Below are 12093 nucleotides of genomic sequence, written 5' to 3' on the forward strand. Positions count from 1 at the left end.
GTTGCTATTTTTGAATTTCTTACTCATTTGTAAAATGCATAATGCACAAATCTTTCTATGATCTTTTTGAATTAATGATATCATGATTTTTTAATTTCTCACTCTTTTTTAAAATACACCACCATTTTAATAAATTTTCTCAACTAAATGATATCATAGCATCACTGCTATTTTTTAAACTTCCCACTCATTTATAAAATGCACAATTTTTCCAATAAATTTTCCCAATTAAATGATATCATGGCATTGCTGCTATTTTTAAAACTTCACTCAAACCTAAAATGCATAACTCTTTCGATACCTTCTGTCAATTCAATGACACCATACCATTGTAGCTACTTTTTGAACTTCCATTCCTTAGGTTACCTTTAACATGCTGCAACATATATGTGATTTATGATGATCCTTGAGCTCAAAGCATGACCATGGTATGGAATTTTATTAGAAGTACCCCCGCACTGAATGGAGATCATCAAACAGAAACGGGATTCACAACGAGAGGTGTAACGACAGAACGAGTGCCATCAGAGAAACTCAAGCTGCCAAACACATAGTTCTTCACAGAGGATGGACTGGGAGCAGCCGTGACCTTTAGTTGCACATTGATGCTAATACTTTTCTGAGATGCTGAGAACACCAATTTCTCGGGAGATACTTTCACACCCACCCCTGGAGGGGGCATCACTGTGGCTGTATATGTTGAATCAACGGGACCCACATTCGTCAATGTTCGAACTACAGACCTGGTGCCGTTCAATTTGGATATGGCAATGGATGGATAGTTGAGGTTGCTGATAAGCTCCGGTTTCGAATCCAGGGGGCAGACAAAGGATTTGTTCCCAGAAATGATGCCGATCTGGGTTTGATTGTAGCCAAGATAGCAGAGGAACAGAAAATGGTCCTTTGGATCACTCTCATAGACCAACCCGGGGTCCAGCGCCTTCACGGGATTTAGCTCCCCAGTTCCCAAGTCAAATGCTGTGGATGAGGAGCCCGTGTCATTCGTTATGTGAGCGTTTGCATTGTCCATTGTGGTTGCTGCAGAAATGAGACAAAATGAATCAAATCTGAAATTGAAATTGAGCTTCTGGAATTTGGCCTCCGAGCTTTCAAAATTGTTGATAAATTGAGCTTCCTAGAATCATACCTGTAGTCATGAGAGCAGATTTGATTGCCGAGGCGCTCCATTCAGGGTTGACAGATCTCAATAAGGCAGCAGTTCCGCTGACATGTGGACAGGACATGGATGTCCCTGACACTATAGCATAGTGACTGGGCGATTCACCTGGAGGGGGGTCGCCACTCGGGATCTCCGGGGTCCACCCGGCCAATATGTTGACTCCGGGAGCAGTAATGTCCGGCTGCAATACAATTGGAGTTGATATAGTTAACGGGCACGGGCAACATGGCAACCTGGCAACCCGATAAACTCTCAAAAAGGGGAGATTTTGGCAAGAAATTTCGTAATTCACTGATTTACCTTGAGAATGTTTTCAGTTAGTTTATTGGGACCACGAGATGAAAATTTGGCCACGACTGGCGATGGCTTGAACCCTACCACGGTTTTTGCTGGAAGAATGGTTGCAGTGGCCTCACTGCATGTCACATATATCAAATAAGCACATTAGTGAATGCAACAATAATTAAATCAGTTAAAAAATATATATATATACTGTTCAGTAACTGAAGAATTAGGTATTACGTGGTAGATCTTATGTAGTCAAGGATCTCCAACCCGGACGTCTGTGAAACTTGAGTTGCAGGGAGGTCGTAGGTTGAAGGCATGAACTTGTCTGTGTCATCAACTATGATCATTCCCACGCCGCCTGCACTTTTAATAAAGGAGCTCTTGCTCTTTCTCTTTTCATCAACTTCACCCTGAAGACACAGCACAATTTTCCCATTTGTTTCCGTTTCATTGAGAGAATGATTTCTGCAACGCCTGCACTCAATTATCAGGGGATTATGCTATAGCCATGGTCTGCCATTAGTAAATAGAAAGACTAATTATTGCAGGTCGTCGGTTCTATTTGCCAAAACAAATTTAAGTTGGCCAGAGGGGGAGATAGACTAAAATGATCAATAAAAGGGAGCACTACTTTAACTGTTAAGTTGGCCAGAGGGAAAGGTAGACTAGAAGGATCAATAAAAGTGAGCCGTTTAACTGTTCTGTGTTTTGTTTTTGTTTTTTCGAGATTCTTTCATACAATATTTGATTAGTTTAATTGTTTATAATGTGTAAATAGATTTAGGACTGTTCAAAATCTTTGAAATATTCATATTGTGCAGATTTCAAAACTTAATCCTACACTTCCAAGATATTTTTAGAATTTCTTTTAACAAAATTAACTAAAAAAATATACCAAAAACTTAAAAAATAAAACTTTACATATTGCAACAAATAAAAATGGAACATTGCTATAATCCAGGAGTAGTTAAATATTCTTAGAAAAGTGAAGCATTACTATAAGCCGGGAGAAGATAGATATTTTACAACTTAGGTGGGAGAGATTTAATAACACAAGCATGTAATGGCATCTACACTTGTGGAATGTAAATGGCAGAGGAAAGCACAAAAGGTCAACTATACAACATCAGCTAGTTTAACCTCCTGTGATCTCAAGATACGAGATTCTTGAAAACCAAATATACCATGGAGGGGAAAATGGTATCAACCCAATTCAGGAAAAATTCATATAAGTTAAAGGTGAGACAGGGGAATGGAGAGTATCCACAGGGATGGGACAACCACCTCTGAGCTTCTCAGGCTTGCCATCAAGAGGAGGTAGAGAGAGCACTAGTGCAAGGCATATATCAATAACCTAAGAAAAAGGATTCAGGGAAAACATTTTCAAATTATAGGATGGAAGGAAATTGTACGAGGAGCCTTAAAAGGATAACCCTTTGAAGGGACAAATTCGTACCACAGAGAGCAGCTCAGACGGTGTTTATATTCAATAAGTCTTAAAAAGGAATTTGATAGGTTTATTTGTTTCTTTAATATATATAATATATATGATTTTTCATATTCTTTTAAGGTAAGAATGAGTTTAGAGAGGTTGAGGCCAGTTTCAATATTAGAAGAATGATGTACCGACTTGCTAAATGCTATCATTATTATTTTCTATTTATATACCAAAAATTTATGATCTGCTGAGTTAGAAGCTCAATGCATCTTAAAATAAGAGAGATCTATGTTAGATCTATACATGACAGGAGATCTATACTAGATTTATACATGATAGCAGAAAAGATAAGATAGGGCTATGTTAGATTTATACATGGCATGAGAAAAACCAGATAAGTGAATACATACCCTGCTGAAATGTTAGAGACTCCAGTTGCTGCAATGTCTCCACCAAAAACAATGGGATAAGAGCTTTCGCTGAGATTGAAATAGTTCAGTGCTTGTCCCTGCACCAGAACGAGGAAATTAATTCATTAAATCTTACAGATATTTACTTTAGTACTTCATAATTTTGAAGGCTCTTCCTGAGGGTGTATAAACCCCGTCATTACATATAAAGATGGGACTTATGCACATCTGGAGATTTTCCCTGGAAAGATTGTTTAGATGGAACATTGAAGTGGCAAGATCATATCCAAAATATTACAAGATAATTGGAATATTACAACTGTGCAAAATCTTATCCAAGATAATTGAAAAACTTATCCAGGTAAATGCAATGCCTGTCAAAATGCCTCTTAAAAACACTTCCCAAAAGTGCATAAAGCTCGCCATTGCATACAAATAATCTTTGGCAGTACATACTTACATCAAATGTTTTGTTGTTTCCTAAAACAACTTTGGAATCAAAAAACCTGTCAACAGTGCTTGCTGCCACAGTCAAGATCCATGGCGCAATATTGACAGCCGTGTAGGAATAAGGCCCATCATTACCAGCAGAGCAAACAACCACAATATCATTCTGCACCGCATGAAATGCACCGATGGCTACAGCATCTGTCAATAGATTTGTTGAGAAGCCGAGAGAAAGAGATAATACATCGACGCCATCCTTAATGGCATCGTCAAAGGCTGCAAGTATATCAGCTTCCGAGCAATGTCCATCCTTAAAGCAGACCTTATAGGCTGCAATCCTCGAAAGAGGAGCTCCTCCCCTGGCTACTCCCTTTGCCAACCCATAATAGCTTGCATTATCTACTAATCTTCCTCCTGCAGTTGTAGAGGTGTGACTCCCATGCCCCATGGAGTCCCTCGCAGACGCATAAGTCCTAATTGACCTTGGAAGATCGTTTATGTCATTAGTAGTTGGGCCATCATAGATGCGGAAATTCGCTTCAGGATCCATAGACATGGAGAATCCGTCGCCATAGTAACGGGCACCAATCAGCTTTCTGAGAATTTTAAAATGCAATCGTTCAAGAATCAGTGTTTCATGTACAGAGAATTTATTGATGTGTGCATCAAGGAAAATAGAATATTGACGAATTTCTTAACATACCTGTTACAGTTAGATGAATTGAAATTCTCTCCTTCCATGCATTTCCCTTTCCATTTAGAAGGAATAGGTCCCATTCCCTCATCATCGAAGCTTTCTAATTCTGGCCAAACACCTACAGAAATCAAACCTTAAAACATTAGCCTATAAGTATAATAATATATCAAATTAATCATGATGCCCTGATATTCTTGCCATTTCTACCTGTGTCAAGAATTCCAATAATCACATCGCCTGTAACTGGAGCATGCAGTGTAGACTCATGACTTCCTTCTGCATAATCTGCTTGCAGTCGTAGAAAATCCCAGGATCTTGTTGTATGCAGTTTATGCATCCTGCTAGGGAACACTGAAACAACCCCTGGCATTGCTGTCCAATACCAAAAATCGCCGATTGCTTTAGTCCCATAATAGTTATTCTTTCTAGGAGAGAAATATAAAACTCTAAATTGCTTTGACTAAATATAGTTTTATCTTATGAGCTGCATAGTTAATATAAACCACCCTATTTCTGGGTGAAGACAGATCGAAAGTCCAGGGACATGGTGCTGGGGATTATTTGTAAAGTCCAAATAAGAATGGATTGAGAATAAAACCTGTGCTAATTGTGGTCAATTATTTCTGCTAATTATAGTAACATTTCACCTGATTACTACTGACCACAACCTAATAAGCCATCCCTCGTAGGGTTATTATTAAATGGATTCATCAGGTTAAGAGGAGCCAACCCTGGTAGTGTTATTATTGCCATGGATTCATTAGGTTAAGAGGTCTCAAATTCAGGTGTTAATCTCCATGTTTTGGCACCGTGCGAATTTGATATATCACATATCTGATCTTTTTCATCTGGGCAAGCAATTTGCAATCTAGAACCTTGTGGGAGTGGCGTGATCCATCAACCTTTTGTGTTTTCTAATTGAATGTTTAGACACACTGTTTATGGCCATCAACACAAATATAGGCACATTGCTTATGGCGAAGAATTAGGCAAATTGTTTATGGCCATCAGCACAAATATAGCTCTAACCCAGCCCTTCCGATGCTGGGTAAACTGTTTTCCAAAAATTTGAGCATAAAAGTATAATACACAGTTTAATCATAAGTAAAACTTGAACATAAAAATACAGTACACAGTATAACCATACTCCCAGTATGTTAATCTGAGAAAATCTAAATCTGAAATTCTCCATGTGAAAAAGATATTTGAAATTATGTCAAAGAGAAAATGTCATCATTCCAAATGAGAAATCGATCGGTTAAGAGAAGGGGAAATCCCCTGTTGACTCATCATGTGAAGGCCTTTCTATCCACAAAACAAGCATCACATAGCTTGGAATCCCTTCCTAGGATTGAGGTTTGCACTGGGGTGAATATAGTTGTCTAGATATTCCTGTAATTCCAATCCTCATAGAGATCCAAACAAAAAGGAGGGACAAATTTAAGAACTTACAAGCTATTACTTGGGCTTGTTGCTCGGAGAGAACTGCTGAGAACCCATTGAAGGAGTGAGTGTATGAATAGATTAGAGATTTTCTTGCCACCTTGCTACTGCAGTAAGCTCACCAACAACATAAAATCAGTCCCAATTCCACAATTAATACAGTCTGTCAATTACAGTTTATTTCACCAAAAGCAGCAGGATATTCCCCTTACCTTCCAACAGCAGAAAGCAACATCTGCAGATGGGAATATCTAAGATAGCCTTTTGCAATTCCCACAGAAGACCCCATGTAGACTACATAGGCCTGCAGGATTACAAACCAAAATATCATACTCATCCCAGATTACAGAACTTGAAATATTATAAAATACTTAGTGAGATATTAGACCTGTCCTTGAGCGTCCGACCAAGATACGAAAGAACATATTATAAGAATTATCAGTGTGGATGATATGGTGGAAGCTCCTGCCATTTTTGTGTACCAGGGGAAGATGAAAATTTATTGCATATTACAAACCATCAGCAAATGAAGGTATGAAAAGCCACCAATATTTGTTTCCTGCTTGATGGCTTTATTTATAGGTCGTTGTAATACCTCTAACTGATTTTATTACCTTGTATTATTGTATTAGCTTACTATTGAGTATTGAGTGATTGACATTTTGTGCTTGATTCTAATAAGCGTTATTAGTACAGTGTGAGCTATATACCCACACCTGGTATATTAGTATTCTAAAGCCATATACCCACACCTCGCATATTAGTATTTTAAAGCCGTATACCTACATAATACATTAGTATTGTAGAGTTTAAAATTTTAGATGAATAAATGATTAAGCTTGATTAATAATCAAGCTTATGGTTACCTTAAGGTTGATTAATGGCTAATCTTCATTAATGTTTAATTAACCTTAAAATATTGGTTTATAGTTATTAATTTATACTTAAATATGCTTATTAATATTAAATTGATCTGATTTTTGTGAATTTTACTTCTATGATTTAATATTATTATATTATTATTTCATTTGTTATTTTATTGTTTATTACTCCTCAACCTAACAAGTTGTCTCCTCAAATCTATTTCAGGATTAAATATTTTTATTTAATTTTTATTTTTTGTTAAACAAAACAAATAAGGGTTTTGAATTAAAAAATTTTGATTAGGGACAAAAACCCTTACATGGTTTTTCAAGTACAAAATTTCTATTAACCAAAGATTGTTCAAGAATTTTGCCGACTCTGGGATTACTTCTCCATATTAAGCTAAAGTCATTGACACTTCAGATTCCAAAATAAGAAAAAAATTACATAGTATCATAATAATATATAGATGCAGGACACGACCCAAAATTTCAATTCTCAAACTTAACAACAATTATTTGCATTTGTATCGTCTCCTCTGAGTCGACGGGTTCTTTTCCCTCCAATAGTAGCATTGGGACCTTCCTCTCCCATAGTCTTCTGCGGATTGCCATTTCCAGTGATTTGTGATTTCTAAGGCTGCTAGTCGAACACCAATTGTTAGGATTTCCCCTCTGAGTTCATCAACCATCTGCTCCATTTCAACTTGATGACGAAGAAGCTTGGCTTCCAGAAAAAGTTGAAAAGACAACCTCTATCTCTCAACCATATCCTTAAGCTTCGAAATGGAGACAAGCAGTGCGTGTGAAGCATTCAATAATCTGCCTAACACCATACTAACCTCATTGTTGTCTAGAGAGACGGGGGAATTGGCCTTTGCTAAAGCTGAGTTGATCACCCAACTATTTTGTTAGCATACAAAGGAGAAGCCTGCAACATATGCAGCTTGTAACGAGAACTCATTAGTACCATGAGGAAACCAAGGAATTGATATCTACGCAGTCACATTACCAATCCACAACCCAAGCACCATCCGTGGATCTATCTCCATTACCCAAAGATGAGCCAAAGAAAGAAATGGCAATGATGGAATGGCGTGAGAATACTACCATAAATCCATTCTTCTACTCAAGAGTATTAACTCCACAACCGAGGTGAACCAACCCAGATCCCACCTATGAGAGAATAAATGGAAAAGACATCACTTTCTTGAAATGTTCGAGGAGGCTAGCTACTTGAATTCCCATTTAATAAGCGAGGAGAAAAATTTGTGAGACCGAAGGAAGGGATTTCGCCGAAGATCGGGTCTCAAGTATTCTACTACTTTGCAAAGAGGGGATCATTGAAGTAGCCATGTAACCATATCAATAGTGAGTCTAAGCTTCATCATGTCCTAGTTCAAATGAAGGGGATTTAATCAATTCTCATGCACATAAATAAAAGGAGTGGAGGCGCCCCAAACCATCATGTCAATGTTTGTATAATTCATTCTCGCTATGGAACCAGAGATATACATACATTATTATCCATTTCAATTCTACCTTGTTACATGGTAGAGCCTTTTTTAGCTAACTTGCCAACTCCAGTGTTCAAATGTCTAAGGATATGGTAAAATTCTAGACTTTCAAATTGAGAGACAGAGCTAAACACTCTTAAATTCATAGGAAGAGATGAAAATATTATTGATTCCCTGACCTTCGTCATTTTTCGGATGATGATCATTGAATCTCCAAAAGCTATAAGCCTTGGAACTTTCTTTTTTATGACCACCTCCAATCCTTTCCATAATGTGAGGAATTCCAGCATATTATTAGTTTCCAAGCCTAAACCCCATGCAAATTGAGACAATATTTTTCCATTGGGGCTGAAAATGACCCCTCTCACTCCTGCCTCCGCTGAGTTTGTTGGAAATAATACTGAGAGGGGGGGTGAATCAGTATTATCAGATCAATAAAACCTTTTCAATTTCATACTCAGAAACATATACGCGACTACAGTTAAGTGAATCCACGTGTACACGCGACTGTGTCTAAAGCAACTAGCGTATATGCAGATATCTTATGATTCAGTTAATCTTATCTTCAATAAATGCATCAGAACATTATTAAGCAATTTAACAGTAAACAGGTGCAGTATAACAGAACAGAACATCACACAAGAGCCACACACATGAACACCATGATATAAGGTGGAAACCCAATGTGGGTGAAAACCACCTGCTGCAATTCGTCTCTTTCTTCTTTAATGAGAAACTTCTTTTACAAATATACTGGTGCAGTCCTTTACCAGTATGCAGGCTACAACCTGCAGAGGGCTACAACCCTCTCTTTCGTTTTCCAACTACTTCTGGAAGGGAGCTACAACCCCCTCAGCTCTTGTACTAGCTGATCCATTTACTAGTACGTAGGTGCTGACCCTACAACCTTCAGGGACCACGTTTCATCAATTTTCAGACTGGATCCAAGAGTACAAAGCAAACATTACCGCAATACAATCATCAACTTATACTTGCATCATAATTCATTAAACAACCCAATACCGAATCACTGAAACCCTGTCATCAAGAACACAGAACCCAAACCAGAATCTAGAACTCTTGCAACAACCACCAGAATCAGCAACAACCTGAAATATCAACCCTTATCATGCATTACGCTACTTCACTGTACCAAAACCGCGTGTTTACGCGCTTTCTCCAAAGGCAACCCGCGTGCAGATCTAGAAATGATTTCTTCTGCCTTTGCTGTCAGATCCACCCTTGTCAAGCGTTCCGAACAGATAACCAGCAATACCAGATCCTCTCACTGCATCAGACACCCACACACATGCTCTTTGCTAGTGATCTTCTCCTTATATAGCCTTAGGCCTTGTTCAATACCAAGAGCCAAAACCATAGAAACACAATACCATCAACTTCAAAACTAGGATCGACACGCCCGTCGAGACACAATGGTCCGAAACCATAGGCACAACTTCCAAGGACTAACCGCCATGGACCAAAGGTACTTTTCCACATACACGCGCTTTTTCTGAAGCCAACCTGCGTGTACACGCGACTTGGGCTTAACAAACCTGCGTGTATGAACTTCCTTGGCAAGCTGTACTAGGATCTGTCTTCTGAGTAAGTTGCCATCACCTGTACCAACTTCTGAGCATCTGTACCAACCTCTGAGTGAGTTGCCATCAAGGACAACACTTGAATCATAATGCCACAATCTCCCCCTTTGGACTTGATGGCAACCACCACACCAAGTCACTCTCCCCTTTGACATCAAGGGCAAAGGGCGTACCAAGTATGCTCTTCTTTGGTATACCTTCTACTGTCCATACTGCTGTCCATACTCCTCCTGAGTACATGCTGAAGTTTCTGAATTGGCTCCCCTTTGTATATGCCAAAGTGTACCAATCTATCCACGCATCCCCTGAGCAGATGCAAGTTCTAAGACCAGCCATTCAGATCTGTATCATAAGCATCAGCTTGCAATACCATTCTTTTGATCAAACAACAAGATGTATCATCAACTTCTAAACATAGTGCCAACAATGAATTATTTGAAGAATATTCTCCCCCTGAGTGTGAGCCAACCATGTCTAAACCATTTCCTGAGTCTGTTCTGCTCCCCTGAGCCTGAGCCACCATGACTGAACCTGGGTCTGTTCTGCTGCCCTTTCTCCATATACGCGACTTTGCAGCCTGTAACTCGCGTATATACGCGACTTGTCTTCACTATATCAGCGTATGCAGGATGGAATACTGAATTTCATCACTTTCAGATTCCCTGTGTCTGTTATGTCAGCTGACTGAGTTATCCCACACCTTTCTGTCTCTGTCTTCTTCAATTCCTGCAACTGTGATGATGTATGGTCCCCTTGTCTTGAATTTTTGAAATCTGCTCCTGCATTCCCTTGCTTTATGCCCATAGTTGTTGCATGTATAACACCTTATATTTTTCATGTTCCTTCTATCACAATCAATTGCTTTGTGTCCATATGCATTGCAGGCAAAGCAATACCTCTGAAATGCCTGGAATGCGATGATCTTTCTTGAACCATTCTACTTCTGCATCTGGCTGCAACATGTCCAAGATTATGACATACATAACATTCAACATTATTCAGCGGAGGAAATAATCGTCTATCACGTCCATAGTTAGGAGTAAAGGATCTTCCTTGAGGAATTTCTTTCCTTGGTTGTTCCTTGAGCATTTCAGATTTCTCATTAGAGTTTCTTGCCTCACCTTGTGAACTAGATTCACCTTCACCATATTCATGAAAACCAAGACCAGTCTTGATAGCAGGAGATCTTTGACTATTAAGAATATCATCCAAGACTTTAGAACTATCTTGAAATCGTAAGAGCTTATCCTTTTCTTCTAGTTTACCTTTCAAGATATTTACCTCAACCTGATGTTGTTTCTTCCTTTTTCAGATACTGCTTCCTTAGGTCTTCTTCAACTTTCTCCCTTCTTCCACTTGTCGCTTTAGTTTGATCACTTCATGTTCTTGATCTTCAAGATCTTCTTTTAGAGAGAGGATCTTTGATTCAAGTCTCTGAATAGTTGTGCTCTGATCTTTTGCTATATCCTGCAATCTCTCCCTTACCCTGGTTTCTGTTTCCAATAGTTCTTTTAATTTGGCAGCTTCTTCAGTTTCTGCATTCTTTCTTCATGTGCCATGAGACTTTTAATATCCTCGCTATTATTGGATGAAGCATTCTTCTTCTTGTGTGCCATGAGACTTCTAATATCTTCACTATCATTTAATGAACTTTTAATATGGGAATATAATAGCTTCTACCATCTTCTTCATATATCCTTCTTTGTTATGAGGACATCTAGCAGCATAGTGACCAACTCTACCACATAGAAAACATTTGAAAGGTAGCTTATCTTTGAACCGTCCAGTTCCCCGTTCAAGATTCTTGACAACAAATTTTACCTCATCTTCTTCCTCTGACACTTCGAATGCGGCCTCTGGTGGTACCTCTTGTCGCATTTCAAAAGCAGTTAAGATCCCGTGAAGCTGTGACATGGTAATTTTCCGCACATTCTCCTTTTTTCTTCTATGGCAGATACTTTAGAATCAAATTTAGTAGACAGAGATCTCAAAACCTTTTGAACTAAGACAACTTCCTCAAATTCTTCACCCAGATCCCTCATACAATTCACAATCTCATCCATACGCAGGAAATAATTAGCTACGCTTTCATTACTTCGCATCTTAAGAGTTTCATACCGGATTCTGAGAGTTTGAAGCTTCGTTTTACCTGATCATCTCCTTCGTAGCTTGTAACGATTTTGTCCCATATTTCCTTAGCTGATTTGAG

General features: G+C 38.6%; 1 protein-coding gene across 1 annotated transcript; it reads right to left on the reverse strand.

Annotated features, from left to right (window-relative positions):
* Nucleotides 1-472: 472 nt before the first annotated feature.
* LOC149162094 (CO(2)-response secreted protease-like) lies at nt 473-6375 on the reverse strand. The gene is made up of 11 exons (XM_089435098.1): nt 6292-6375; nt 6116-6207; nt 5913-6010; nt 4668-4832; nt 4467-4578; nt 3777-4359; nt 3317-3414; nt 1703-1942; nt 1481-1595; nt 1148-1361; nt 473-1038 (listed from the first exon to the last, which is right to left on the reverse strand). The coding sequence occupies exons 1-11, from the start codon at nt 6373-6375 to the stop codon at nt 473-475; spliced, it is 2367 nt and encodes a 788-aa protein (XP_089291224.1).
* Nucleotides 6376-12093: the final 5718 nt, after the last annotated feature.

Source organism: Pinus tabuliformis, chromosome 5_2 (assembly GCF_031772625.1).
Source record: "Pinus tabuliformis cultivar Carrire ecotype Pingquan chromosome 5_2, CPIR1, whole genome shotgun sequence".
Lineage (NCBI taxonomy): Eukaryota > Viridiplantae > Streptophyta > Pinopsida > Pinales > Pinaceae > Pinus > Pinus tabuliformis.

Coding starts and splice junctions, on each gene's coding strand:
- LOC149162094 (XM_089435098.1), bottom strand. CDS start 6,375: ATGGCAGGAGCTTCCACCATATCATCCACACTGATAATTCTTATAATA. Junction 6,208..6,291: donor GGTCGGACGCTCAAGGACAG/GTCTAATATCTC, acceptor GTAATCCTGCAG/GCCTATGTAGTCTACATGGG. Junction 1,943..3,316: donor GTCTCTAACATTTCAGCAGG/GTATGTATTCAC, acceptor AATTGAGTGCAG/GCGTTGCAGAAATCATTCTC.